A 25,575-nucleotide genomic window follows, 5' to 3' on the forward strand; every position below is an offset into this window, starting at 1 on the left:
AGCTTTCCTTTGTCTACCTACCTATTTTTCTTCGTTTTTCTTTGAAATACCTTGGACCAGTGTAACCCAAAACCGACTGGACTACAAAAACTGACTTTAAACCTGGTAAAAGTGATGCTTTTATTCTATTTAAAACACAATCTAATTAACTTAAGAATAAATTAATTTGACTTCTGACTTCACTAGAGAAGGGGTAGTAGAGAGATTTAGGGGTCTGCCAGACAGACTGGCTAAATACAAAGTGCAAAGTTTTGGAAAGAAAAGATAACGTTCAAAAGCAAATGAGAAAAAGTACTTTACTCTTTCTTTAAGAGCACTTTGCCCTCTGAACTCATTCAAGGATAGTCCAGCTGTTTCTTGTCTCTTTCAGATGCTTTAACTGCAGGCATTTTCTACACAAAATGAACCCATTGACAGACATTCTGTCTATCATGTGCAGCAGGTTATGTGTGTCTGAGTGTCTGTGTGTGTGAAAGAGAGAGAGAGAGAGAGAGGAGAGAGGTGTGGCTATTAGAGCAGTTGTGTTTTGTTCAGTAGCAAGATTTTACTCAAACTGGTGTGAATGCTGGGAGATTGAGATATAGATTCACACTCTATTCAACAGGAAAAAAAAAAACATGGAAAAATGACAAGATGCAATGGATACAAAATGCACCAACTAATAGTTTTTTTTTTTTACAGTAGCCTACTGAAAGAACAAGCAGTAGAAGTAAGATTTGTAGTTATAGTTGTACAGCTTGTTTGTCATTGTTGCTGCGTGATGATTTTAATTGTCCTGGTTATTAGTGCTATGCTGTATGACAATATTCTACAAGTGACTGCCAGCTGTTCCAGTGAGTTCGGAGTGAAGCTGATGTGAATCCAGGTCAAGCTCCAAAGTCCCAAATACAGAACAGATCACTTCCTAAACATAGCTAATCATCTCCAGACTGCCATGTAGTGTGTGCTTGTGTGTTTGTGTGTGTGGTTACACTAACTCAACCCAGAGCATCTGAGGCCAGTGGATATTCCTGAAAGATGTTTGCTCTTTTTCTCTCTCTCCATAATGTTCCAAACCATGCCCTTTTGACTTTTTTTAACCCCTTTCTATCCTTTTCTCCACCCCTGCCACTTCACAATGCCTTGGCCTCATTTGTGTAGACACACCAAGATGATGTCAATATTTGAATCAGCAAGGCACAGCGGGAAGATAAATAGGCCTGTCAATATTTAACTGAAAATGGCTGGGCCACACAGGGCTCAATGAGAAGCAGAAAAAGTGTGAACAGAAATGGATGTGGGCATGGACTAGGAAAAGTCAGTGTACTGGATGTTCTCTAAAATTAGAGAGGGGAAGGAAAAGGAAGTAAAACTAAGTGGAAAGTGCTTTACAGAAGGCAAAAAGAGTGAAAGACAAAAGAGAAAAGGGAAACTGGAAGAAGAGAGAAAACAGACAAACAGATCAAGATACAAACACAGACAGGCACATGGGCAGGGGTGGACAACAAATGAGAAAAGAAAGATGATAAGCAAAAAAATAATGTTGATTGTGGGAGGTTACTGCTTTATGTGTGTATTTCGCCATTTTACTGCAGTCTACTATAACAAAGTTTGAAGGGTTGTGTATGCTCTGCAGTTTGCTGGAAGCTGTGACTCATTGTAGCTTTTAGCTGTTCCAAACCACCATGAATTAAACCAAACCAGAGGTACACAAACACACACACACACACACACACACACACACACACACACACACACACATACACACATTCAAAACACATACACAAACATGTGGAAATGCTCACACACACATAAGGCTATACATTTATGTGTAAAGACACACACTAACTAACATACATACTCTGCTGTTTCCAAGCAGAACTTCGCCATGTTCTGCTAACTGTGCCCATATGATAAATACACACATTGCAAGGAATGCAAGTTAACCAAACCACAAACTAACTACTCTCTTTCTTTCACATACACACGCAGGAGTTATGAAATACTGAAAGTATGCACACTTCATGCAATAAAGTTAACTGCTGTATACTGTGGCTCTGTAAATTATTGTCCAGTAGGTGGCAATATATCAAAACTTGTGTGTGCCTGATGTGTTCAAGCAGGATAAACACCTGATACATTTAGGGTTAGGGTTAGTAACCCTTTCTGGAAGCACACTCAACACTAGGACTTCACTATGGAGTGCCACCTAATTTGAAATGGCCCTTGTGATGTGTCCTACCTGTGAGCATGCAAATGAAGAGGGAGTGGGTAGGATGCGGGTATAGGAATCACAATGAGACTGAGCTATACTGTATGTGAGTGTATAAATCTTACCTTGTGTGAGTGGTGTGGGCACAGTGACCTGTACTCCATCCAAACTGCAGAGGTGACCGCAGGGGTCCAACGTCACCACTCCTCCTGTGTTAGAGGTAATTGTGAGAGGATTGTGAGTCAGTATGCCTCTACATCAAATGTAATCAGTCACTCAGCTTCTTCTTGTATCTTCAAAGATCTTTTTTTTGTGTACCGACAGACATCAAGCTTGATTCTGTTGCATTTTTGTTTGATAATCTTGATAATTCTTAAGATGATCTTTTTTTAGACAACATGAACCAGATCACTTCATTTGATGAAATAGTTTCCATATACCATTCCAATATAATTATCTAATGTTACTGTAACATTTGTTAACAGTTGTTTTTAGAAGTAATATATTAAGACTATACACTATGTTAAATAAAAGTTTTAAAAATTTTAAAGATGTAAACTGGGTTTAAATCTAAATGTCTGTGAGTGAAGTGTTTCTCAACTTGACTGCACTCCCAGAAAGTTACAGAAAGTCCAGAAAGTTACGCTGAGTTTCTAGTCACAATTCTGGTACATACTTTCCAGTTCAGAATGAATAAGATGCAGTATAACTGTGTTAATTCAGAGGCCTGCCAATATTATGAATTAATGTCATAAACAGTGAACTGACACCAACCTTCATTGATGATGAGACAGTGCTCTGCCTCGATGCCGGGCCCCTGGACAGTGATATCTTGAGGAATTGGGGCGTCTTCTCGGCCTATGCGGGTCACCCCTGGAACATCAAGCAATGTACATGAAAATCAGTAGTATAAAAACGTATAGAAAATATAGAATTATAATCAGGCTTGACAGTATGTCAGTCATTGTGTGGTTCTGCATGTCTCTGGGTCAACTTGATCACTAACAGACAGCAGCAAAAGACAGCATCTTTAAAAGTGCTATTTGTAAATCTGATGCCCAAATGCACATGTCTCTTTTTGATCTACATGGGTGGTTTGTGAACCGAACTTTAAAGGGACACGTCAGTATAGATTATGAGTGGGTATCCTTCTTCATTGTGGAGAAAAATAGAACCTCAGTTCTCCAAAAATGGCTTGTTCACATTGTTGGCATTCCTCACTGTAATGAAAGGGCACGCCAGGCTGGGAGTTTGTGAAAGTGTGTGGCAGTGTGGCAAGCGCTATGCAAAAAAATAAATAAATAAAAAAATATATACTAAACATTAAAATGTCACAATGCTACCATTACAACCAGTCTGTGGACTGGTCTGTAAAAAATAGATCTGTCCAAAGGCTACCCTATCATTTTAATACCATCCAAAGTGTATTATTGTTAAATATACTGCTTATAAGTAGCTAAAATCACACTAAACCCTGTAGAGTAAGCCACCAGCTTATCAGTATACAGGCCGACATTAGTGTGGACATACAGCTTTATATGGTTATATTTTATCCTACTGATTGCAGCTCTATTTTGAAAGTTAACAAATCAATTCATTTACAGTAACAGAAATCTCTGCAGTGTTTTCATGGCTAAGAGAAGGCAAAATAAAAAATGTCTGTCTCTCTGCATTCGGAATATATAGAGACCTTTGAGACATACAAGACATGTTAACTTTTCAAGTTTATGAGAGTCACCAGTGTTATGGCCAAAAGTCTGCTATCTTTTCATGCTTGATCTAATGTGAGTCAGATTGTGTTAGCAAATCTGCAGACCAAAGAATTATAATCAGCTAGTTTCACAAGCACCTGTCAGTTTAGTATCTTGTAGATCTCTCTATCTCTGCTCCCATCTCTTTGCTGTCGTGTGTTTGGCCAGGCAGCTAACTGGCATAGTAATGAAGCTATGGCACCTGTGGCTTGCTGAGTTGATGGGTGTGTGTGTGTGTGTGTCTGTGTGTGTGTGTGTGTGTGTGTGAAGGAGAAAGAGGGCGAGAGAGACTGAGGGAGAAGGAGAGCAAGACACCTATGCATTGCTGATGATAGATAAACTATAAATAACTATAAATACACCAACACTATGTCACCAACAGGAGACTTTATTCATCCGTGTGTGTGCGCGTGCATGAGTGTGTGTGTGTGTGTATACTATGTGTGCCAACATTCGCAGGATGCCATTTGTGAGAGTTTTGAAACATTTATTATAGAATTAAAACATTAATCATAGCATTAATTAATTTATTGATCAATCAATTGTACAATGTTGATAATCCCTTAATCATAAGTTTTTTATTAAGTAAAAATATCAAACATTTTGCTGGTTACTGCTTCTTATATGAGGATCTGCTACTTTTCTTGGTTGTTATTGTAAATTAAATACCAATGGATCATTAATTAACATCGTTCTTTTGTGTGTGAATAAATGTGCTCATGTTAAGGTTTGTGTCTTTGTCTTGGTTGACATGTATATTTGTTTGTGTTTAGTCTGAAGGAGTCCTGTGGAAGGAACTTGTGTTGGCTCCTTGTTTTGACTTTATTGTGTATCACTTTTCCCTATCACATCGCCCCCATCTAAACTCTTCAGTAACCATGGAAATGAAGCAATGGGTGGGCGGGGAGAGGGCAAAAAAAGGGGAGAAGTAAGGCAGGGGAAATGCACGGGAGCAAAGCAATGAGGGAGGGATAAGGAAGGAAGGAAGGAAGGGGGACTGTGGAGGTCTGCCAAAGGTGATAGATAGGTTTGCACGACTCATGACTCAGTGGGAATGGACGAATGGCTACTGTATGATCTAGTAATCCTATGCTATGGAGTGTGTTTGTATACATATATGTCGCTCTGTGTGTTACCTTCTTTCAGTGGCAGCACAGTGATTGCCACACTCAGCCTCCCGCTGCCCAGGCTCACCAGATGGGGTGTGGCCGTCTGGACCTTCAGGCCCTTCCCTGTATCGATCAGGTCCAGAGGTGGAGACTACAAACATCAGTCAGAATGGAAAGGTCAGTTTCACTATTTATGAAGTTAATTCTTATTTCATTCTCATACAACTAAGGAAACTTCATGAAGAGTGTGTATGTGTGTATTCTCTCACTTTGGGTTCAATTGGAGACATCTGATCTGACTCAGGCTGGAACATCATCTCAGAGTCCTGCGGTAAGGATGGAGAAAAGGTCAAATCAGTTCAGACCACACAAATAAACACATACTTACTGGCTATCCTGAAAATGCTGATGTGCAGCACACACACTTACCCTTTGTGTACACAAACACCATATGTTTGTGTAAACTTTTTGTGTACACCAAATTTGTACACGTCTAAACAGATGATGATGTACATTCATAGCTACACGCCCATACACACACACACACACACACACACACACACACAAAGAAAAAAACACCCGTGCTTTGCATACCCAGCCGCCACATGAGAGGAACTCTCTGTGTGAAAGTGTTCCAAGGGGAAAATACCACTTGAGAGGAAAAAAACACACGCACACACACACACACACACACACACACACACACAATCTGTTACTGGGAAGAACTGGTAGAAATGTTCCGTGAAATCAGAGTTCCCACGACTTGTTGGTTATAGTCTGCTATTACATTACTATTGCCTGGTGCTTTGAATGTGTGTGTGTGTGTGTGTGTGTGTGTGTGTGTGTGTGTGTGAGGGAGAAAGAAAGAGCAACATGTGGTGTATGAGGTGAGTGTGTTTGAGAAAGAGAGACAGCAAAATACGACCTTCAACACATCAAACCATGAATCAACAATTCTGATCACGTTCTGCAATACAATGATTTCTTTAGTTGTCATTTCGTCACAGTGTATCAGACATTAATAGTATCTCATATCAAATTAAATACGCTATCATACTGAAGTCTATTTTAAGATGGTTAATCTCCTTTTTCACTGGCCCCAAATGTTGGTTCCTTGAGTTACTTTTTCTGATTTTTTTCACCCATCTAGCAACAGGGCCTGAGGATAGCAATGTCTATCAGTTACATGACCTGTATGTCCAACACTTTTGTCTAGAGAAAGATATCTTGACATCTACTGTAACGTACTGGCAAGATTGGGCTAAATTTGATATAGATAATCATGGTCCCCAGTGGATGATTCTTAATGATTCTTAAGTGCCACCATAAAGCCAAAATATCAACATCTAATGGGCAGATGTCTATGAAATTCACTGAAATTCACTTTCCATTTTTGACACTCTAGGGCTTTCCTTTTGTTACACTGCTCATATGTCGTGATATGGCATAATCAAGGTACATGGGTGGCAATCTAATACGCAGGTTGTGCTAAGCATGATAAACCCCTTTGATTTCGCATTTTTCCCAAGCATCCACATCATGACAAAAAGAATCAGTAAACAGTAATCAGTAAACCATCCGTAAGCACATAATGGAATGTAAAAAATCATTTTAGCCTGTAGTGACCACTAGTGGGGCTTTAGTTTTATGACTATTTTTACTTATTGTTTGGTATTAGTTGACAGTGGAGTTCAAGATAAAGAAAAAAAAAGTGTAAATGTTTTATGGGTGGAAATGCGTAGGAAGCAGTTAGAAAACACTGAGGTACTAGTATGGGATTAGACTTGTATAAAAGGAAGACAGCTGTGAACTATAAAGAGGATTAAAAAACAGGGTGAGATAACAGGAAACTAAATCAGAACTGCCTAAAAATGTGCATGTATGTTTGTGTAAACACACTCTGATCCAGTGCCAAGGACAACTCCTGCAGATACCCTTCAATCCAATAAAGCAAAAAGAGCCTTGATAGTTTCTATTTGTGTGTGCATATACATACATTCCAAGGCTCACACACATGCACACACCCACATGGATGAGTGAAATGCTTCTCACCAAAGCAGACATGATTATAGCATTCAGGAAACCACCACAACCACATCTCCTTTTCCACCTTGTCATCTCCTTCCTCTCTTCTTCTTCTCTTTCCTTTGTACCCTCCCCTTCCTCCATATCATCCTGTAATAATCTACATTACTCACATCACATAGTTTCACCATTATACCAACTGTTTTCCCAACTCTTCTGAACTCTCATCCTCCTTTCCTCACCTCATCTCTTTCCCATGTCTTGTCCTCTTAGTTTTTTAATCTCACTCTACTCTCTTTTCCTTTCTTTCCTCCGATTACCAGTAGAGGAAACACAAATCAAAGTCAGCTCCAGACCTCTTCCTCTAATTCAGTGCCGACTTCCTTTCTGAGGTCACTTCCTTTGCTGCTTTGACACCCTCACTGCCTTTAAACACACACACATACATTTGCGATTCCTCACTATTCAGCCACCCTCATAACCCCTATGCACGCACACACACATCCACAAATAAAGTCACACATCAGCTCTTTTTGTTATCGCAAGATGATATGGGCTCCACATTCCACTCAATTTTATTCTTCACTGCTGTAGACAAAGCAAACACATGGTGTATGATGGCAACATAAACTGGACAAGTGCAGTGTTACAGAGATGAGATGAAAAACAGAGGTCAAAGTCAAATTTCAAAGTTCAAGGAGTTCAGTAGTGACTATTCTTTCGCCTTTTTCTCTATTCTCCACCCCCCTCCTGCGTTCCTGTATCTCGTTTCTCCTCTCCTCTTCCCTCACATATATTCATTCATTGTCTCTCGTCTTGCTTGCCGTCATGCTCTTTTTCTTTCTACGGTGCCCCTTCTTCTTTCTCCAGGTGAGCTCTGGGCAGGTCAAGACAAGCTGGCCTTGTTGTGCTCTAGTTAAAGCAGAGCAGTGAAGTGTCTTAACCCGCCTTCTAGATTTCCAGATTAAAGCTCTGGTATCCTGAGGTTTTCCAACCTGATGCTATCAGGACCTCTGAACTAGAAAGCTTAAGTATGACATTACTGGATACTCTAGGAATTTGCAGGTATAACAGATAAAAACCTACAATTAAATGATCGTATGTTTGAGTGTCAAGTTGTTGGTGAATTCTGTTTTATGGCCAATTATAGACTTAGGTTTTTGCATTTTTAAAGTAATGCTATTGTTGCATATTTTTGCTCAATATAGCCTACACCGAGATGTTAGTATGAAGGACCAGAACCAATTCTCAATGACCTGTGATACCCACAATAATGGTATTTCAAACTCAAGTGTAAACCGATTCAACATGTCTCAATGGATTAGAGATTAAATAATTTACCTTTAAAGATGAAATTCACAGGTCTACATGTTGTTTTGTTGTTGTATTTTGCAAGTTTATTGTATCATTATGCCAACTATTGACAGCCTGACATGTTGTCACCACTCCGTTACTGCTACAATTAACTTTGATGGAAGAATATCTTGTAATCTATGTGAATTATCAGTATCAGGTTTTTGCTGTCTGTCTGTTCCTCCCCCTCAGTAGATGGAGGATGCAGTGCAGGCACATTCCATGTTGTGCTTGGAGATGCATTGAGGAATGCAAATGGAAAAACAAATGGAAAATCTGTCACGCTCTCTTGCACTGTGTACAGTACCTAATGTACCAAAGTAAGTTAAAGCACATTTACTGTCACAAAGCATTCTGGAAATATATGTTCAGGAAAATGTGGGTAATCAACTACTCACAGAAAGAGCAGCTGGAGAGAAAGAACGTCAAACAGAGTAAATTTCAACTTTTCTTCACACACCAACTACTGGAATGGAATGATATAAAACACTGGGAAAGTTTTCAAATGTAAATTTCTCCTTTCATGGAAAAGTTGACATATGGGAACATATCTTTAAAGCCAGCCCTGACCTACTTTTAATATTAACAGAAAATCTGGTGTACACCTGAACTAGCCCTTTAAAAAATCACAGACCAGCTAAAACTACTTTGTAAACACACAGTAGTTTTTAAATCACAGGGACACAAGTACAAGAAAGTGCAAGCAAACACAATTTCCCTTTGATCCCATCTGTAGAACAGCTGAGTCTCCCCAAAATGTTTGCCCTGCATCTGGAGAAAGAGATGGAGATGGAGAGAGGGAGAGGAGAAATATGGGGTGAAAGAAAAAGAGAGAGTGATGGAAGATAGAGAAAAAGGACTCATAAAAAACCAGAAAGAAAGATCCACCAATCTCCTGTTTCATCTCATCCTTGTATTTTCTTCATCCTTTGCTTTCATCCCTCTCTCCCTCCTCTTTTTGCATTTCCTTTCCATCTGTTCCTTCTTTCTCTCTCTGCTTCACTTACATTTTTTTGCTTCATTGTTTCTGTCTGTTTTTGTTGCAGTCTGCATTCTTATAACCACTTCTTAGGACAAATCCAATAGTTGCTAATGTCGTTGATTCAGAACAGAGCCTTTTTAGTGTACTAGTTGGGATGGTTAGCAGTAGCTCTTGGGTGAAATCTTCCATATGGATGTTTTTCAGTTAAAAATAAATGTCATGGTATTGTGGGAGGTGTAATCTGGGTTTGGTTAACAAGATAAGGGTACCAACATCAACAACAATACCAGAAAGCAGGAGCACAACACGCAGCAGGGTTGTTCTTTTCTCCTTTTTTTAAACACAGATTCAATGTTAGCCATCTGCTTTTTCAGTGCATGTGGCTGCTTTATTGAAGTAGCTTACACTGGCTGGAGGCTACAGGGCTGATTCAAGGCAGGCAGCACCTCAAGAGGAGAGCTATGAATTTGACCACACTGATGGGGATGAGGTTAGGAACAGTGATACACACGCTGCAGCCAAAGTAAAAACAAGGGTTAAATCTGATTGTGGTGGGTGTTCAGATGACTGTAGATTTGCAAAGGAACTAAAATTTGTCTGGTTTTATGCAAAAAGCCCCACATGAGTTGCTGAGCAGTAGACCCACCGACTTGCTGACTGATCTGATCAAATCAAGCTCTTAAATAGGGGTGAACATTGTAGTCTTATTCCATCTTTTCCCAGCTTATGCTCAACTCAGAGCATACTGCATTGCCCTCATGGGCGTGCAGTACTATTAAGGATTCTGTTTTTACTGATTCTCACTGATAACGATTGGTGTTGGAAAACCAAATAGCCAGTGATTTCCAAAATTGGCTCTGGAAAAGTTTCTTAAAATATTGCTTTTGGAGGTCAGTGTTTGTGATGCTAGGGTACGTGGTTGTGGAATATAAATTGAGCCACTTGATCATAAAAGAATCTAATTCCCCATTTTTCTGTGTCACTTTGTTTTTTTATTTTCATTGATATGAATCTGAAGTGGATATGAAGTGTTTAATATCAGTTAAGCATTAAATGTTATGTCTTTTGCTGGTTCTCTGCTTCTCCTAGTTGTACTCCTCTCACTGTCTTATCTGTCTCTTTCTCCATCCCTCTGTCTCCCACTCCCCTCCCCTCCCCTTACATTCCAGCGTCACCCTCTCCTCCTCCCACCTGACAAAGCCATCATTGTATCACAGATGCTGTTTAATATGGAGTCCCTCTCTCAGTGTCCCCTCATATAGTTCAACTCATAGGGGTAAATGGGGTTATTTTCCTCCCTTCTCTTCGCTACATTCACTCGCACTTTTGTCAACATTCACACACACACACATCATACACACACATGCACATAGGCTATCCTGTAAGGCATAAAATAATGTTCTTCTCTGTCACTGATACCTAGAGGAAATACTTCATTGTGTGTGCATTGTGTGTGTGTTTCCCTGCATGTGTGTCTATGTGTTTTGGTGAAAACTCTGCAAGCTGATTAAAACAACTTGACCTTAAAACTCTGCTAAAACACAACAAACATCCACCAGCATTGTTCTCCAAATCCAGCTCTCTCACACTCCCCACTAGCAATTTTTTCCTCTACTGTCTTTTACTGAAAACACAAAATCCTCACAGAAAGTTCATTGTTATTGCAGCTGACTCAGAGGAGCAGGAAATCTAATTTGAATTTCTATCGAGGGTGTACGCGTCTTTGGAAAAACCCAGATTACCTTAACTGCCATATGCAGGGGATCAACTAATGTTTGGGTTTCCAAGGGGCCGGATATGACAGGGAGATGAGAGGGGACAGTGAATGGGTAGAGGGAAATATAACCCACATTATAGCACACATGGTGAAATGAACTGTGACTGCTGGATAGAAGAGAGACAGACAGAAAGATGGATTTAGAGATAACAAAAGAAATCCAAGTGTGTGTGTGGGGACTTTGGGAGACAAAGGAAAAGGAAATTGATAAAAAAACAGAGACTAAAGAATCTAGAGATGAAGGAAAAGAGATTAATAGTGGACCAAAACAAAATGTCGCACTGCTGGCCTCCAAACAAAATGTGATCCTCCTCTGCACCTTCATACATCACCATTAAACTCCAAGGATCTGTTATTACTGTGTTGTTTGTTTTAGCTATTTGATTCCAACTGTTGCAGTGCAATCTTAAGAGCCAGTGCCTCTGTTCAAGCCAAGCCATTTCCTTGTACCTTCCAACTGACACATACCTTGTGAACAAACACCTTGTCTTAAGCTTGTCTTAAGCAAATGCAGGTTACCATAGACTGTATATAAATATTTATATACAGTCGATGAGGTTTACAGTCACAGAATGCTGCATTAAAGCAAATACTATAAAGTTCATGTAGAGTCAAGTTCAATGTGCACATATTTCACATACCAGATGTTTTCAATCTGGCATGTATGCTGAGTATTTATGACAGAACGGTATCCTACTGGTTTCCACATCACGGCCAGAGCCATCTTGACAGGTATGATGGTTTTAACATTGAATTAGAATTCTGATGGCAGTATTTTTGTTATGAAACCACAAATGGAGACCCAAACTTGTAAAAACTCCAGCAGGTTTGAATTTCACATGGATTGATCCTCTAGTATCAGAGCTATTGTGTCAGATGTTGGGTGAGGCTTGAATTGATTCACACACCAACATAAACCAAACACTACTCTGATAGATTTGTCCTCTTAAAGGCATTGTATTCATCCCTGACTTCTCCTCAGCAGTTTCTTTATGCTAAATAGTCCCCTTTCTCTATAGTAGGCTACAGGGATTTTAAATAAATAGCCTAGGGACAAACATATTTTCGCCTGTATTTCATTTGTTGAGAACAAAATCTGAAATTAAAGTCGGATGAGATTAAGTTTATCGTTAAACAGCTCAGTTGAGAAACAAACGCTGTAAATCCCTGAGCTGCAGGCTGGACTTAACATTAATGGCTGCTGAAACAATAGAAGAGGCTCTAAGCTAACTAATTTAAAACACGTATGTGGATAATAAAACAGGCAATACTCCATAAATTTCCCCATACATAAATGCGCTTACCATTATTGAAACTGGACTGGCCACTTCTGTCATCGCGCAGGAAAGTACGCAATTACACGGCTGCTCTTTTTAGATCCAGATTTATGTTGCCTGACAAAAGTCCCGAAAATATTATCGCTTTGTTGGGATTACAGTCTCTTTCTTGACAGCGGATACATTCCTTGTGCAGCATGGGCAATCTATGGATGTCTAGGAAAGACTTTTCATCCTCTGTCACACACACACACACACACGGGCACACACTCCAAACATACACGAACGTAAAAAGCCGGCGGCCTCTGCCAATTGTGACATGTAGAAGAATCCAACAACAGCTGGAAGTAGAGCTGGAGAGGGAACAAGGGGAGGGAGTCTCTCTCTCTCTCTCTCTCTCTCTCTCTCTCTCTGTCTTGCCCTCTCTCCCTCCCTCTCTCTCTCTCTCTCGCTCTGTCACACACACACACACACACACTTAAACACACTGCACTGACACACACACATAAAGCTTAATGTGCAGGTGTTAACAGACCACCTAGACTTGACCCCTCATTCTCACCGGTTCAAAGAGAGAGAGAGCCTGCAAGCTGACACAAAGACAGAGAGGGTCCTGGGGAGCTCTGCAGTAAGAGGGAGAGAGAGAGAGAGAGAGAGAGAGAGAGAGAGAGAGAGAGAGAGAGAGAGAGAGAGAGAGAGAGAGAGAGAGAGAGAGGGAGAGAGCAGTCTTTCGGCTCAATGATAAGAAACCACGATAAAAAGCATGTTTAGCTAATGATATTACATGAGGAATGCGGTCTAGTCTCCTTTCACAGGACAAAATACAGTGCAAATACTGTAGGTTTGATTTATTCAGTTAGTGTGCTTGTGGAAAGATCCAGTCTGAACAGAATGGCACAACTCATAAAATCACTTTCTTTTGGCACTAAAGACTATAATGCTGCTCAGAGAATATACTGTATATATAGGCGTATTGCAGAAAATGATGTCACATAGGAACGGGTATAGTGTCTTGATCCAGTGATGACACTATAAATAAATATGAACTTGAGTAGGTTAATCCCCTATAGACAAACTAAAAAGATTAGGCTTTAAAGGGATATCAGTAGTGATTTTGTTGGGATTTGAGAGTAAATTTAAGGGAGAGCAAACAAATGTTGCTTTTAATTCACTTTATATTGCTTCCAGAGGAGCTATATAATTGGGTCCCATTGCACAACTCAAGGGGCGCAGGTGCAAGACAGACCAGATGTGAATCTTCTCTGACAGAAGAGCACACAGATTTGCCCCAAGAGTGCAGTTGATGAGTGACGTTCATATGCTTTATAGTTATCTGAGCTTGATGAAAAAAAAATGTGATTCCTTAAAAATTCATTCAAATTTTGCAGAAGAAAATGATAACTGTCCAACAAAAACTATGTTTCCTCCTTGACTTAAAAACCAGGTGTTTAAATTCATTAGTCCTTGAGAGTACTTGATTGATGCTGAACATAGGAACTGTGGATATGTCTAAGCAGTGGCAGGCTGCTATTTGTATAAGTTATGTGCGCCATCTGAAAAATCTCAGCTACATGTCCAGTCATGCATCAATCTGAAGACATCAAGCCGGTGTGAGCCAATGCCAACAGTTCTGTATCAGAAGTAGATGCTTTTATTTGGCAGAGGTTCATGCATTCTCCACATTTCAAAGTAAAGGCTGTGAAAAACAACAACAGGGATAATGGAGAACTATAATGTAACCTAAGTCATACAGAATTTTGTTTAGACTGTGCATATGGAGTGCATCTGAAGTGTATTGCATGCTATGTTCTTATGGTTGGAAAATGATAAATGTAGTCTTCAAAATGGCCCTTTAAGACAGAGGCCAAGGAGGGTTTGTACACACACACACACACACACACACACACACACACACACACAAAAATGCATAGGATTATCTTATCTCTCAAGCACTGAGAGGATCTCCGTGTGGATAAACAGGAAGACAGCTCGTGCACGCAGCCCTGCTCCACTTTCTCTGCTGTCCTTCAGCTCTCCATGACACCTGGCATGTGCAGATATCTTTACTGGCCAAGAGACAGTCAGCAAAAGTTTTCAACCCACATTTGAATATTTTTAAAACCCACAGAATCACAGATGTTGGTCAACTCACCCCTCAAAGTGTGAATCTTAAAATTATGTAAAGTTCGCCAACCAAACTGTCTGTCCTCTGTCAATCATGAGGATAAACACACAAGCTTGGCAAGAATGACATGCAATATTGGTCACCAGACAGACTATAATTGGAATAACTTCACCCGAAAAAAAAAAGAACCTGTCCATTATGACACTTAAGTGTTTGTCATTACTGTCAACAAATGCAACCAACAGATCTCGTCCTCACAAAACTTCTGTAATTTTCTGCAGTATTTACTTGTGGCCTTTTTACAACATGTCATGTCAGCTTTTTACTCATTTTAGGTTTTGACTCAACATGAAAGATGCACATTTCCCAAAAGTCTTATGCAAGGAACAGCTAAATTCTATCAGGATAATACTCCCTGGAAAACTGTCTGGCAGTTCCTTTTAACTTTTCTTTCAAGTCAAGTGTTTCCAGAAGCTATTAAGCCATTATGACTCCGTGGTTTCTTGCTAGCATGAGAGCTGCTAAGCTCTCCCAGTGACATCATCCACACAAATACAGAGCCTGGGGGCTTGAGAGGGCAGCTGACGTTTGACAGCACTCCCGAGTGAATTCCACAATTCCCATGTGATCCTAGGAGGCTGAGCAGGAACTCTGGAGCTATTTGGAAAGGGATTTGACCCATTGTTAGGGGATGCAGTTTCACTTAGATAAATCCTCCGGCTTATGTTTCAAATGGGTTTTTAATAAACGCAACTTTTATGCCAGTATTTCTTTTCTTTTGAACTTATTTCAATTTATCAGTCTACTGTACAAAAAAGGTTTGTGAAAATTGAAACCACTTCAAATGGAAGTGTGTTTGATTATCTGACAGCTTATTTAATTATCATCATTGATGTAGGGCTTTGGGGATTTGTGTGCGTGGAACTCTTCAACCCATAGGCTTTAATAACATCTTAATGACAGATAATTGGATGAAATTTACACTGTTGCAATGGTTTGGTGTAGCCTCTAAACATGTTTTGTCGACTCTTTCTGTTTCTTTACTCACTTGCCATTCTGTCAGAGCTGAGATAGTCATTACATACAGTGTCATTTGTTTTTACACCTGTTTCAATACCATGGTCATCATGGTCTAAAAGAGAATACTAACAAATCTGTGTGTAATGGATGTTACTGACTTGGTCGGCTGTGGTCACTGACATCACTTAACACCAGGGATATAGTGTTGGTTAAATGCACTGACACTCAATTTACTCACCAGTTTATTTGCAGAATGGTGTTCAACCACTTTTTTGGCTTGACGATAATAGCTTTCCAAGAATAGTTGCTCATCTTCACACAAGCACACCATGCAACCAAAGCATAAGTGTGATGATCTTGCTGCCACTGAAAAACGTTAAATCTTATGAAAGACTGCTGTTCTCTGTTTGGTTCTGATGAAGCCAAGTGAGGTCAGCCTTTGACAGTTGTGGTAAAACTTGCCCATTGGACTGTTTGCTATTACTTGAGGTTAAAATGGGAAGGTGACAGAAGTAAGTGTTGAATTTGGGAAGAGAAAACTTGCATGCAGTGTGGTTGGAGGTTAAATTCTGAGAAACCAAAGTGAAGTGTTGTGTAGTTGCAGATCTACTCAAACAGAGACTGTGGTGCTCAGAGGTGAGTGTTTTTTTCCCCCAACAGGAGGAAAAATATTTTGAGGTGATCTGTGAAAATGTTTGTAGATAGTAAATAGTTTCTGCTGTTGTAAAAATGCACGTAGGCACAAATGCAATTTTATTACCTTAGGACTTTATTAACATCTGGAATATCATGCTTGAGTTGTCGTCTTCTCCTTTGAAACCTAGGAAGCCAGCGGGGATACAGTGGAGGGAGAGAGAGGACCAATCCAAACAACATAGGAATGCTCTCCATCAGTCAAAGCTGCTGCTCTCTGCTCTCCCACTTGCCTGCCATGGTATGTGTAATTACTCCACAATTAAAGTGCCTGTGCTTGTGACTGTGGGTTTGTGTGTGTCTGTGTGTGTGTGCGCCTCACGGTGCTTGGTGACCACACTCAACAACCGTGTCAACAATGCGGCCTAGACAGAACAGCCAATTTCACACAAGTGAGTCGAAGAGAGAAAAAAACAAAGGGCAGAGTTGATATGAAAAGAAAACATTTTACCTTCCTGTTAGATGTTGGTGCTAGGAAAAAGCAGCTGTTCAAGATATCGCTCTCTGCCTCCTCCAATTTCTGTGATTCCAGCTGAACTGTAGCTCTGTCCGGACAAATTCCTCCCTTTTGTGTAGTCGCTCACTTTCTTTTTTTCTTTCTTTCTTGCTCAGTGAATGTCCCAGCTTTGTAACTCGCTATTGTGTTTTTCTGCTGTCTCTCTTTCCATATTCAGACCACAGGAATGCAGGGCGACTGTGACAGGACTACCGTCTCTGTGATGCATAATAATCACTGGGCCCACAAGACACACACTGTAACACACACTGATACAGATACACACTCGAATACACGCAATACATACGATTTTTCATTTCTGATTGATGTGAGAGTACATTTGCTGTTTTGTGCATTTCCATTTCTGCATAAGTGAACATGCTCGATGTTCTACACAAAAGAACAAATTCTGCCTGGGTATGTCATCTGTTAGTGTGTGTGTGTTAAAGAACCTGCTGCAGACTTGGCATGTGCTGTACACAGCTATATACACATACAGTTGCTCCTCTGCATTTCCCCTACATACTTTTAACAGGAGACTGTTTCTATTTCTGCATCTCTGGTTACACAATGGAAGCGGAAAAATTACTGAGCAAAAACAATTTAAGTATAAACATTTACAGCTGTGTATATGTGTGGGTGCGTGTGTTTTATGGGTATTGTGACACAAGTTCCTTACATATTTGGCTTTCCCTCTGCAATTCTCCCCTTAAGGTGCCACTTTTTGCATGTCTTGTCACAGTATTGTGTTGAGACAGACTTGGCACAGTGGGCTGCTCTTTCACAACGAATGACTTAACATAGCAACAAAAATACAGAGGAAAACTGCAGCCTGTACTTGCCTCATGCTCATTTCATTATTGGAAAAACACAGAGTGCAAAGTTAAAAACCAAACTTAAGCTCACAGGTTAAGTGTTTACAACTATTAGTATGTTTGAAATATAATGTAACTCCATTCCATTTTCATTCATAGATTCTATTTATTCAAGAAAATTTCCCCAATACATAATGTATACACCTAAATACCAATACATACAGGATTTAAAAAGCAAAAAGCATATGCAATATATGATCTTGGCTATCAACGTGATTGAAAAAGTCAGTAATGTGATCAGAACAGTTCAAAATAAAAAGGAGCAAAAGCAACGGTTTTAATATCAATATCAACATTTGTAAATCAGTTGTGAATTAAAAAAAGACAACATTTAAAGGTGCTTTAAGATGTTGAAACCTTAAATGTTAAATCCCTGAGTCAATATGGTCACTGTCCAAATAGCTGTGAGTCTGTAAGGCGACCTGTGCTGCAGTCTCATATCATGGTAGCAATGTAATAAGTTTCCAGTTTTCCCCCAAAAGGGAATGCAGGAAAAGGAATTCACAAATGAAGCCAAAGCTGTGGTATGATGAGATTTGGTCAGCCTTATGATGGTAAAAAATGCCACTGGGCATGCCTGGTCTTCTCTGATCTGGGCTACTGTTTCCTTCCCTCTTTTGGACTTGGTGCAAACGTAACGTTCAAAATACCAAATGTTTATTCATGAGTCTCTGGAAGGTTTAAAGACTGTCTTCTTGGATGTAATTCATCCCAAGATGAGGGGCCTAGAAGACCCTCCTTCTTATAGTATGACTGCTAAAGTGCTCTTGAGCAAGAAAATTAAACCAAATAAGCTAGATGAAGGGCCATTTTGTAACTGACCCTAAAAAAGTCACTAATATAAAAACCATTAACGTCACAAAGATCAGTTTGTCCTTGTTTTTTATAGACTGTTTTTATAAGAATTTCCCAGGACTGCAGCACTATGTAAGAACTATTACTCAAGAGTGGTGGAAGAATCTGCCAGCTGACTTCCAACCTCCACCATACTTTAGGTCAAATCACCTTTGTCCTGTTGTGCAAATAGGTGTCATCTTGGTTTACGGTCGTGTTCAGACAACAGCAGGTTGTTGAGTTTGATGACAATGTTGGCAAAGTCAGTGAGCTCCACAAAGTCAGAGGTGATGATGTTGACCCCGTCCACCCCCGGCCTCTGAGCCTCAACCCAGGACATGATGGTTGGTAGGTTTCTGGTTCACGAAGCCACAAAAGGAAAGAGATTAGGTTAGACAATGTTGGATTTGGATTTGGTGGTTTAAAGTGTGTAGGTGGGGATAGCTGTATTAGAAGGCAAAACAATTTCTGTTACACCCAATATCCTGTCACTTGAATTTTAATCTAAACTGAAATTTGACCTTGCAAACTTACTCAGAATACTTAATGCCAAGTTTCTGTCTCTGTATGTTTTACAGTTATGGCTATAACGTTGCCAAAGTCTAATCAGTTGTTCCTTGGCTGAATGTTTGTTCATTAAATTTCATGAAAGGCTGTTGATAAGCTTTTAAGATATCTTACAATGTGTGAGAAAATGGACCTGATGGGAAAAAAGGTTAAAGGGAGTGATGTTTATATCTGTCTGTCAGCAATGTGGTCTCAAAATCACTGTTTCACACTTAAAACACTTTCTGTTTTTTCTCTAGGTATCCAAACACACACACGCCATGACTCAGTAACTGTATCACTCTTAACACCCTGAAATTCTCCACAATGTTTCAGCCGCCAGCTGAACAAAACCAGGAAGTCAGAGTGTTTATGTAGAGGCGATAAACAATCCCATTTCCTCGGAAGTGCAAAATTAGGCCGCCTCCTGTCTCGCCAGAGTGTCCGTTCAGGAGTTTTATACCCCAGTATCAGCTGGCTCTTCCTCTCAGATTTACGGGTATGGTGGGCATGTACTCTTAAGTCAGGATTTCCGCTGTCATTTCCACTTAAATCTGAGGCTCAGAGAGCTAGATCACTGCAACAATGTGTGCAAATAATTCAGTCCTTGCTTAGGAAATAGGATCTCTTATCTGTGAGATGAAATGTGTTTCTATCTGATCCTCACTAGTTTGGAAATGGATAAAGAGGATTATTGCTGATTCCCTGTAGAATAAAGCAGTTAGGTGACAGAATATTGTAGATGAATGAAGTAGATGAAACACAACCATTCATGCTTTACATCTTTGCAGATAGAGAGTGTGTATAGGTCCTAAGGAAAATGAAGTGTGGTACAATTATCAAGCTGGCAACCCTCTTTGTTCCAGGCAGTATATTAGGAGCATTTACTTTACTGCCCTCTACTGGCCATAGACTAAAATAAATAAATTGAGCAGCGAAGATGAGCAGGGAAGATGGAGAAAATAGGCTTTATTCCTAGAAAACTCTACAGGAAACCCTAAGTTATGTATCAAAACAAAAACACAAGTTTACATGCTGCACACATTCACAATCCAGACTCACAAACCCAAACCCAGGTCACTGACCTCTCCACCAGGTAGTTGCGTAGCCCCCAGACAAGGCCCTTGGCCACAGTGTTGACCCTGGGTGTGAGTATGGCCTGGGACACATGGAAGGAGCCCTGCTTGGCTCTTTCCTTCAGTGTGGTTTCCAGGAACTAGACAGAAAAATGTTAAACATGAGTTTAAATATACAACAAATCTCAAATCTCTTCTAAGTAGTCCTTTAATGTGAGATTTTTAGAGTCTTAACTTGTATGGCAAAAGGTTTCAAAAGATTAAAACATTTTTTAAAATAAAATGTTGAGTAAATGAATAGGGAGTTTGTGTGTTTTTGAGTTTAATGCAGTAGAAAGTGGGGAATAGGGAGTCAGAGAAAGCGAGGAATGCTAAGGAGGAAGATGAAGAGGAGAAAGGTAGAGAACAGCTCAGGGGTCGATCCTAATGAGGAACATAGACCAGACATGGAGAGGGCTCTAGTAACAGTAGATATTGCTACTAGAGATCAGATATAATGATGCACTTAAACACAGCTAGGGTTTGAATATTGCTTTCTGACCTGTATGAGCTTGTTGGGTTCAGTGGTGTTGGCCCAGGGAGCAGGGATCTTGTTGCCAGGCCACATGACAGGGATGCCCTGAGCTGATGGATGATGGTAGAACACAATTACCTATGGGAAGAAGAAAATGAAAGAAAGCGAGTTGAAACCTGGAGTTTCAAAGACTGCAGGATTTAGTTTTTGTGGATTGACTTTGTAATACAATACATAAATTATCCCCAGAGGTGTGTTACCTCATATAACACAAAGTAACACTTGCTAACACTAGCCCCATGCTGTTAATTAGTGAGAGAGATTATAATTTTTTATTTCATGCATCTACACACAATGTAGCTCTAACATGACCCAGTATTTACAGTAATACCTACACACTTTAACACTATTGTATGATTAAAAAACACCCTTTTAGTTTCACATTGAATGCACATGATAGAAATCCACAGTGAAACAATAAGAAAACAAGTTGGGTTTTGTTCTCGTCTCTGAGGACGCTTCAAACAAGACAGATAGATCAGCTGCCCTCTGCAGCTGGTAATTGTTAGAATCTCTTCTCTTGTCTTATCTCCTCTATGCTGTTTCTTCTCTGTCTGCTCTACATTCTCTCACTTCCCTTCTCCTTTGCCAAGTAAGTCAGTCTCAGATTAGGGTCAAAGGAACAGGAATTCAATTGATAGTATCTGAAGGAGACACAGACACGCATGTAGAACCACGTAGTGTTCACACCTAAAACAGGAAGGCTCACACATATGTGTGTACATGGTTGCTTGCTGAACCTCTTATCTCCATATATGTGTATATGTGTATACTGTATATAAAACGAGTGGGAAGAAGGAAGGGTAAAATTATGACAGTGTGTGAGAGTGTGAGATGAGAAAGAGGGAAAGAGAGAGGGAGATATAGCTGCAGGTAAATCTGGGAAATAGAGAGAAGTTAAGGACTGTAGGAAAGCCAAAAAGAGAGAGAATTGTTGTGAAGAAAGGATAAAAGGTAAATACAATGAAAGAAGGAAGGCGGGTTGGATGTTGGAACAAGTGCTAATGGGATGACGCTCACCACTAATGCCTGTCCAGGAGAGTCAAAGCAGCGGGGATTACCTGACCACAGGGGTTAAGCGTGTCACAGTATATATATTAATACCTCCATACTGCTTTTACTTGTACATGTATATATATTGTATATGCACATATGTGACAAATATTTTCATGTATTCGCTCACACTTCAGTGCCTAAATGGTGGCAGAGAAGCCAAAAGAGGGCATCTGTGTATGTGCACACATGCATGCATGTTTGTATGTGTTTAGATCCATATGTGTGAGAAAAACTGAGATTTAACAGCAAATGCAAAGAATACACATTCTTTTTTTTTGTTGTGTTTTTCTGCATTAAAATCCTGTTGCTTTTGCTTTTCGGAAAAACACAAACTTGTGGTGTAAACAGTTCCAAACAATAAAACCACCAGATTTTAAAGCCCCTCTTGAACAAAGATAGATCAAATTTAGGAAGCAACAGACTGAAAAAATATTTTTTATACAGTTTTGGGGGATTTAAAATGAAAACACATGTTACCCATAAACAACCTCTTTTTGCTTCTTTTTCTGATATGATTAAAAAGGGTTGTTTTTAACTGCTTTTTAACTCACTTTCATTTAAGCATCCTAATCTCACCTGGTATTTCTTCTCCCAGAGGAAGTCCAGAGTGATGCTCTCCACAGCACAGTTGTTACAAAGCTTACTGCCAAACACTTCCTGGAGCATGTTGAGGAGGTACACATGGTGCTCTGGGCCCATTGCATAGTAGTGGTTGAAGTCTAGGAATATCACCTTCATCAATCAAACATCAATCAGTTAATCATCCAAATCATCATCAATTGTTTTGTGTTTCATAAAAAACGCAATTCAAATCACCTCTCACCTCTTTCCTGTGTCTGTCTAGGAAGAAGTTGATTTCTATCAGGCCATCCCTCACCTTTGGAGGAGAACAGAACGAAGAGCTGGGGGTCATTTGTTGCACTAACCAAACATCTGTGACAGTGCATCATTAAATAAAGGATAATGGAAAACAAGTCAAATATCAACTACACAGGCATAATAACTACAAACTCTTACAGCACCTGATGTTGCTGTCCCTGCTGTTTGTATCTAATAATTTACAACCACAAGTCCATTTCATGACACACTGCTTGCAGCAAAACTCTGTGTCATATAGGGGTGGATAGACACATGTCATAATGACCCATTTTAGAAGAGGGATGTTTACAACTAAACACACAACCTTTGATCCCTGTTCAAGGCCATCTTTATCCTACTACCAACAACATCAGCTGGAAACTGCAACACACAACAAGCAGAATAGATCGACTGTTCATGCTATTATATGAGACAAAATAAAAGATTGTGATTTTGATTATTTCAGGTCTATGAAATGACAGTGAATGTTTTCTCCTATGCCCACCTTGTGTCCAAAGAGACCGTGGATGAAGTAGATCTCATTCCCAGGCTCGCCTGGTTTGGAGGAGACCCTGAGATCAAAGTAGCGAATTCCTGCATCCAGCTGCTCCTTAAACGTCAGGTTCTGAGAACCAGAATATAGAAATATTACAACTGACTGCAAACCCCACACGCAGACTGCAGATTGTACATACTGTCCAAGTTTGTCCAAAATATGTACATAATCTTATATATTATCTACAAACTACTTGGCTCCCCAATTGGCTGGTTTCGTGAATGTCACTAATGTGAGGGCTGTACCTGGGTCATGGACCACTTCACCATGACTTTCTTGGCTAAAACGCTAAACATGGTGGCCAGGTACTTCACATAAGCCTTCTGATCGGGGCCCACAGGAGCATGCACATCCACCCAGAAGGTAAAAGAATCATGAGACCCTGGAGGAGAGAGGATGAAGGAGTCATGATGATGATGGGATACTTGGAAGCCTTCCAAGTATCCAATAATAATAAGAAGGATAGGCAAATGACAAGGATGTGTTAACAGAATTTGAGAGGAACTGTAAAAGACAAGGATGTAAACAAAAATTTGAAGCTGGAGCTGTAAGGAAGAGAGAGTGGTAAAGGTAATGCAGCAACACACAGAACTGTACAAGATGCTGCAGAGGAGCACCTTCACTTTTCCTTTTCTTGATTACTAACACATTGAGCTAAAGAGGTATGTATAATTATCTAAAGAAACACAAGTTTCACATCATGCTGCTCACCATTCTTGACTGTTTTTATCATCTCATGCCAACAATATACGATCAAATTCCTATTAGCTTTATCGAGAGTTTACAGTAGTGTCCACCTGATTGACAGATGAATACGCAGAGGAGAAACCGTACATCTTTACGCACGGCGAGCTCACCTGGCACGGCAAGGTGTTTGAGGGGCATGGCACTGAGTTTGGAGGGGAGCGAACCCATCCAGTCGGCATTGACACTGCCGATCCCCGCAGGTCGCGTCTTCATGTCAGAAACGGCCTGTCACAAAACCCCGGTCAGGAAACCGCTCTCTGGTGCAAATGCACTCTCGGTGACGGGTTCCCGTGGGCTCCCAACAGGTTAAAACTACTGTAGATCATCTCGGAATATTAATCTACACATATCACCAGTTACAAACGTCCTCCGACTAGACACCTGATCGAGTGTGACCTGCTTCCTTGCCCGATTAGCCTACCGGTAGGCTGTGGCAAGACGTCGCGGTGCGCTTTTTCCCAACCGGACAACCGGGCATCCCTTGAATAGGCCGGCGGGTGGCTAACGACCGTGATAATCGGCTTAGAGAGAAATTCCACTTGTTATCCCCCCCCATCCACCAGCCCCCCTCTCCTGCCACTTAACTTGTTCACCTGCTGCATGTGTGTGAAGACCACCATTGGACACACACACATACACAAACACACATACACACGCACTCACAGACAGAGAGAGAGAGAAAGGCGACAGATGGGAAAGTCTTCTTGTCTTAGTTGGACTTTGTTGTGATCCAGAGTCAGCAAAGCGTGACGTGTTGGCTGTAAGGATGGATGCTCATAAAGCATTAATCAGCTCATATGAATCATCTCTTCTGTGAGTGCTGGGCTGATGTGATTTGGCAAAGCTCTACATCAGGGGTGACATCAAAACCTTCATGCGTCTGTTCAGATGTTAAGATATTTTTTGGACCATTTAATTAAATTCTATTTTATTCTATTCATAACACTGGGACGTATTGGAAACAACATATACAGGCAAAGGCTGGTCATTTTTTTTTTTTTTTTTTTTACCACTGATCCACATAAAATAATATTTGAGTTCAAAGAAAATTTCTTAAACTACATTAAACTACATTTGATATTTTTATTTCGTCTTCACAGCTGTTGCGGTTTGCACAACCATAAGCCTGCAGCTCCATCTACTGGTGCAGCACTTTAACTGCCACTGACTCCAGAGAAGTGGTAAAATAAGAGCTCACACTCTGCCACTATTTCCGTCAACTCCCCACCTGCATTCCGCTAAGACCCGCCCTACTCTGCCTCTGATTGGCTAGTACTCGTTACCTTCGTTGGTTATCTGTAGACATGAGGATTGAGATGGTTAGGGTTAGGCTTAGAGTATCAGGACCTCAGCAGGGAAAAAAACGCATTTCCATCATCCTAAACATCGTAAATGTGTCCTGCCTTGGCATCTTCCATTTTGAACATCCATTTTTTTGGTACAAATTACCTTCACATTTGTCACTTTGCGTCTGGAGCCTGCGAAAAAAACAGCACAGAGTTCATATAAAATGTGTGATTCTCACTTTGGTTGAATGTTTTTGTCAGTCTAGACAATCTGGGGTTGAAAATCGGATTCAAAGGTAAATTTAGGAACTGCAGTCAGTCTCTACATGGATATATCTATTAATATCAATCCAGACATAAACTAATTA

General features: G+C 40.2%; 2 protein-coding genes and 1 long non-coding RNA gene across 7 annotated transcripts in view; 1 reads left to right on the plus strand and 2 right to left on the minus strand.

Moving 5' to 3' along the window:
* phldb2b (pleckstrin homology-like domain, family B, member 2b) overlaps nt 1-12,819 on the minus strand; it is a 40,910-nt gene extending 28,091 nt beyond the window's left edge. For 2 of the 5 annotated variants that reach the window (XM_067578605.1, XM_067578603.1), the window contains exons 1-5: nt 12,493-12,819; nt 5,321-5,377; nt 5,079-5,202; nt 2,966-3,064; nt 2,317-2,400 (exon numbers count right to left, since the gene is read on the minus strand). In XM_067578605.1, coding sequence (XP_067434706.1) covers nt 2,317-2,400; nt 2,966-3,064; nt 5,079-5,202; nt 5,321-5,377; nt 12,493-12,525 — 397 coding nt within the window. In that variant the 5' untranslated portion in view covers nt 12,526-12,819. The remainder of the gene's footprint in view (nt 1-2,316; nt 2,401-2,965; nt 3,065-5,078; nt 5,203-5,320; nt 5,378-12,492) is intronic. The other 3 variants (XM_067578606.1, XM_067578607.1, XM_067578609.1) reach the window with 2 other exon arrangements.
* LOC137173674 (uncharacterized) lies at nt 11-22,734 on the plus strand. Its single transcript, XR_010925226.1, has 4 exons — nt 11-105; nt 5,089-5,228; nt 16,435-16,544; nt 22,605-22,734. It is a non-coding gene; the product is annotated as an uncharacterized lncRNA (long non-coding RNA).
* On the minus strand, nt 17,785-24,466 carry plcxd2 (phosphatidylinositol-specific phospholipase C, X domain containing 2). Its single transcript, XM_067578625.1, has 8 exons — nt 24,032-24,466; nt 23,420-23,556; nt 23,124-23,243; nt 22,584-22,637; nt 22,337-22,492; nt 20,672-20,782; nt 20,140-20,270; nt 17,785-18,864 (listed from the first exon to the last, which is right to left on the minus strand). Exons 1-8 carry the CDS (start codon nt 24,132-24,134, stop codon nt 18,705-18,707), a joined length of 972 nt encoding a protein of 323 aa, XP_067434726.1. The 5' UTR covers nt 24,135-24,466; the 3' UTR covers nt 17,785-18,704.
* Nucleotides 24,467-25,575: the final 1,109 nt, after the last annotated feature.

Source organism: Thunnus thynnus, chromosome 21 (genome assembly GCF_963924715.1).
Source record: "Thunnus thynnus chromosome 21, fThuThy2.1, whole genome shotgun sequence".
NCBI lineage: Eukaryota > Metazoa > Chordata > Actinopteri > Scombriformes > Scombridae > Thunnus > Thunnus thynnus.

Bases quoted from the DNA above. Each gene is read 5' to 3' on its own strand.
- plcxd2 (XM_067578625.1), bottom strand. From the start codon at position 24,134: ATGAAGACGCGACCTGCGGGGATCGGCAGTGTCAATGCCGACTGGATG. The intron at 20,783-22,336 runs GTGAGATTAGGA...TTCTTCCCATAG, and splicing joins TCTGGGAGAAGAAATACCAG to GTAATTGTGTTCTACCATCA. The intron at 18,865-20,139 runs GTCAGTGACCTG...TTCGTGAACCAG, and splicing joins CGCAACTACCTGGTGGAGAG to AAACCTACCAACCATCATGT.